The sequence below is a fragment of the Sorex fumeus genome, unplaced genomic scaffold (assembly GCF_029834395.1).
Source record: "Sorex fumeus unplaced genomic scaffold, SorFum_2.1 ptg000045l, whole genome shotgun sequence".
Taxonomy (NCBI): domain Eukaryota; kingdom Metazoa; phylum Chordata; class Mammalia; order Eulipotyphla; family Soricidae; genus Sorex; species Sorex fumeus.
In genome coordinates this window covers 19628173-19631506 of record NW_026606102.1, presented here as the reverse complement: position 1 = coordinate 19631506, position 3334 = coordinate 19628173, and the positions used below count along the sequence as shown (strand labels likewise).

Sequence of the window (3334 nt, the reverse complement as noted above, 5' to 3'; positions counted from 1 at the left end):
CAAGGCTCCCCCAGGATGAGTCTCTTTACTGTCTCTGTGAGCAAGGGTCAATCATAAGTGTCTTGTGAGTGATGCGGGCAGAGCTGAGGCAGGAGAAGCATGATGAAGAGTCTGGTACGGCCAACAACAGGATTGGAAATCAACCACTGCGTGGACTGAAGGGAAAGAGAGGACATGAGACGATGAATGTTTCTGATGGGGGTAGGGGGTATACCAGAGAACAGGGGTCTGTTGGCAGAGATCTGGAGCAGAAGGGCACAGGAGGTGTTGGAGGATGAGGGGAGCTCAGAGTGGTGTCCAGTGTATGCTTGGCCTTTTACCCTGCAGGTCAGGAGGGTGTCTGGGCATCAGTTTTTTTGCAGCTACAGTAGCCCAAAGAACTGAAGGAGGTTGAGGATAAATGGTTTCTAAAGTCTGAGCTCTCAGAACAGCAATGGTGCCAGGGCTCTGAACTCAAGATGAATTCCAGCTCTGTTGCTTACAAAGTTAGGTCAGTCATCAGCTTAATCCCTCGAACTAACTTTCTTCTGTTAAAGAGGGTGATACAGGGGCTGGGAGTACAGTGGTTAGGGCACTTCCCAGAACACATGGAAACGCTGTTCTATTCTACCTATTCTATCCGTGATCTGTGGGATGCCCTGGGTAATCCCCAGCACCAAAGATCCAAACAACAACACATTCTCAGGTTCATGCATTGAACCCTCATTTGCTGAGAGTGTGAGTGGCACTACCAGGTCTCCTGAGCACTGCTTGGGAGGAAACAAAGGAGGTAATACAGTATACAGTGCCAGCCTTATAAGGGGTACACACTTCAGTGAGGCAATGTATATAATGTCTCTGTCACAAACTATCGCAGTGCTGGTGGCTGCAACCACATCGGCTGATACCTGAGCTGGGAGAGCGGGTCTTGAGATCCAGGTGATCTGGATCCAGCTGTGGCTGGCTTTCCTTTACAGCCAAGCCCTCCAAGGCCCATCAGTCCATGGTGAGACAAGCAAGGAACCCAGGCTCCAAACTTCAGGAGGTCTTGGTTCTCAGTGCCCGCCCCAGCCCTCGCCAGCAGACACAGAGCCTATGCCCTGCTTCCTCATCTGACCCCTGAAGCCGCTCTTGGAGCTCGGTTCTTTTTCCTCTTTGGTGCCACCAAGGCAGGTCTGGCTTTCCTGCCACTCTGGGCAAGAGGTGTCCTCTACCTCTGGATGTTGACTGTGGGTTGTATTTCCCAGAGTGAGTTTAAACAAAAACTAGTGTAAATCCCTCTCCTAGCCCCCCCTCCCACTTCCAGTGACAGAGAGCAGTGATCTGGGCTAGAAAGTCCCCACGCAGACCTCTGGGGGGACTCTCTGACCCAAAAACTGCCTTGTGGAACTTGGAAGGCCGAGGAGGTCTGGGCATCTAAGCACATCTCTTGGTGCGTGTGCTCTTTATGTAAGCATGGGGCCACTGGACTAGCACAGAGGTGGCATGGAGAACATTCTCGAACAGCCCCAAGTCCAAGTTAAGGATTTGCAGGGGATGGGGGTTGACTCTTGATGTCAGTAATCAATTCTCTGATTCGCAAACCTGTGAGGCTTGCACAGTTCTGAGAGTCGGGGAGGTAGCACTGAGAGGAGACCTGAGTCACCGAGCATCTTTCCCTGGCGCCTCCTGTCCATTGGAGAGGGCCTAACTAAGAGAAGCAAGGGCTGACAGGAGGCTGGGAGTGGAGTCGGGCGTACTGGAGGTGGGGAAGGGGACCCCGGCGCAGAGAGGGGCCGGATGGTCTGTGATTGTCCGCGGCCCGGGGCGGGGAGGAGTGAAGGGGCAGCGCAGATGGGAGGGGCCGGGGCCGGGCTGCCCGCCGGGAGACGCGGAGGGAATGAGGCAGGCGGGGTCCGGACCGGACTGACCCAAGGGGTGAGACGCAGGGAGGGCAAATGCAGCGGCGGGGGTGGGGGGGTACGGGGCACTGGGCGCAGTTCAGTGGACTCGGAACGCAAACTCGGGGGAGGGAGGCGCTGGCGGTGGGGGCGGGTCCGACCCCGCCCCGGCGGGGCGCGGGAGCGGCGGCCCTATAAGGCGGGGCCCGGGCCTGCCCCCGCCCGCCGGGCCATGGACCCGCCGGCCGCGCCCCCGGGCTCCCCGGCCCCGCCGTCGGGGCGGCGGCGGCGGCGGCCGCTGGAGCGCGGGAAGCCGCCCTACTCGTACATCGCGCTCATCGCCATGGCGCTGGCGCACGCCCCGGGCCGCCGCCTCCCGCTGGCCGCCATCTGCCGCTTCATCTCCGAGCGCTTCGCCTTCTACCGCGACGGCCCGCGCCGCTGGCAGAACAGCATCCGCCACAACCTGACGCTCAACGACTGCTTCGTCAAGGTGCCCCGCGAGCCGGGCAGCCCGGGCAAGGGCAGCTACTGGGCGCTGGACCCCGCGGCCGCCGACATGTTCGAGCACGGCAGCTTCCTGCGGCGCCGCCGGCGCTTCAAGCGGCAGCCGCTCCCGCCGCCCGCTTTCGGCGCGCCCCCCCGCGCCCGGCCCCGCGCCCTGCGCGCCCGGCCCCGCGCCGCCCGCGCGCCCCTTCGCCGCCCCCGGCCCGGGCCTCCTGCCGCCCGCGCTGCCGGGGCTGGGCGCCCCCGCGCCGCCGTGCTGCGCGCCCCCCGCCCCGCCGCCCTACGCGCCGGGCCCCGAGCGCCTGGGGCCGCCTCCGGAGCCGCTGCTGGCCGCGTTCGGCCCGCTCAGCCCCGCCGAGCCCTACCCGAGGTCTCCGGGCTTCGCGCCCGCGCTGGAGCGCTACCTGTGAGCCGGGTCCCCGCCTCGAGCGCCCTCCCCGCCCCTCCCCCGCAGCCCGGTCTCCGCGCCCCTCCGCGAGGACCCCCGGACGCCCCGACGTGCCGTCGGCGCGAGCTCACCGGTCACTCTTGGCTCAGCCCGGAGGTCCCCGATCCCACCCCGGGCGGCCCCTGCTTGCGCGTCCCTCCGCGCGAGCTCCCGCAGCGCTCGCGTTGCGCGCAGGGGTGCTCGGGCGCCGAGCTGATCTCCTCCAGGGGGTCTCCGGGTTTCTGGCGAACTCCGAGCCGCGGAACGCCAGCCCTTCCGTCTGACGCTGTCGCCACCACCGGCTCCGGCTCACGGCGGCGGGTGCTCGCCCGCACGCCCCTGCTGAATCCGCCTTGCTCCCCCACGAAGTAAGTTTGGCTTCAGCTCCACGGACCTGTGTGTCTCCGGTTCTTTTCACCAAGACTCACCGGCCGCCGCCCGGTTGTTGGAAGCCTCCCGAAGCCTCCAGGTTCTGCGACGTCGCAGACCAGCCTTTCCCCCTCTCCCCACATCACACACCGAAGGGCTGCTACGGGGCTGT

General features: G+C 64.2%; 1 protein-coding gene across 1 annotated transcript; it reads left to right on the top strand.

The window, feature by feature from the left end:
* Window positions 1-2091: 2091 nt before the first annotated feature.
* Window positions 2092-2776, top strand: FOXE3 (forkhead box E3). Its single transcript, XM_056122227.1, has 2 exons — window positions 2092-2505; window positions 2666-2776. Exons 1-2 carry the CDS (start codon window positions 2092-2094, stop codon window positions 2774-2776), a joined length of 525 nt encoding a protein of 174 aa, XP_055978202.1.
* The last annotated feature ends 558 nt before the right edge of the window (window positions 2777-3334 follow it).

What these genes read in the sequence shown, in the direction of transcription:
- FOXE3 (XM_056122227.1), top strand. Translation starts at nt 2,092, where the DNA reads ATGGACCCGCCGGCCGCGCCCCCGGGCTCCCCGGCCCCGCCGTCGGGG. An exon ending in CTTTCGGCGCGCCCCCCCGC is followed by an intron (nt 2,506 to 2,665) that starts GCCCGGCCCCGC and finishes CCGGGCCCCGAG; the next exon opens with CGCCTGGGGCCGCCTCCGGA.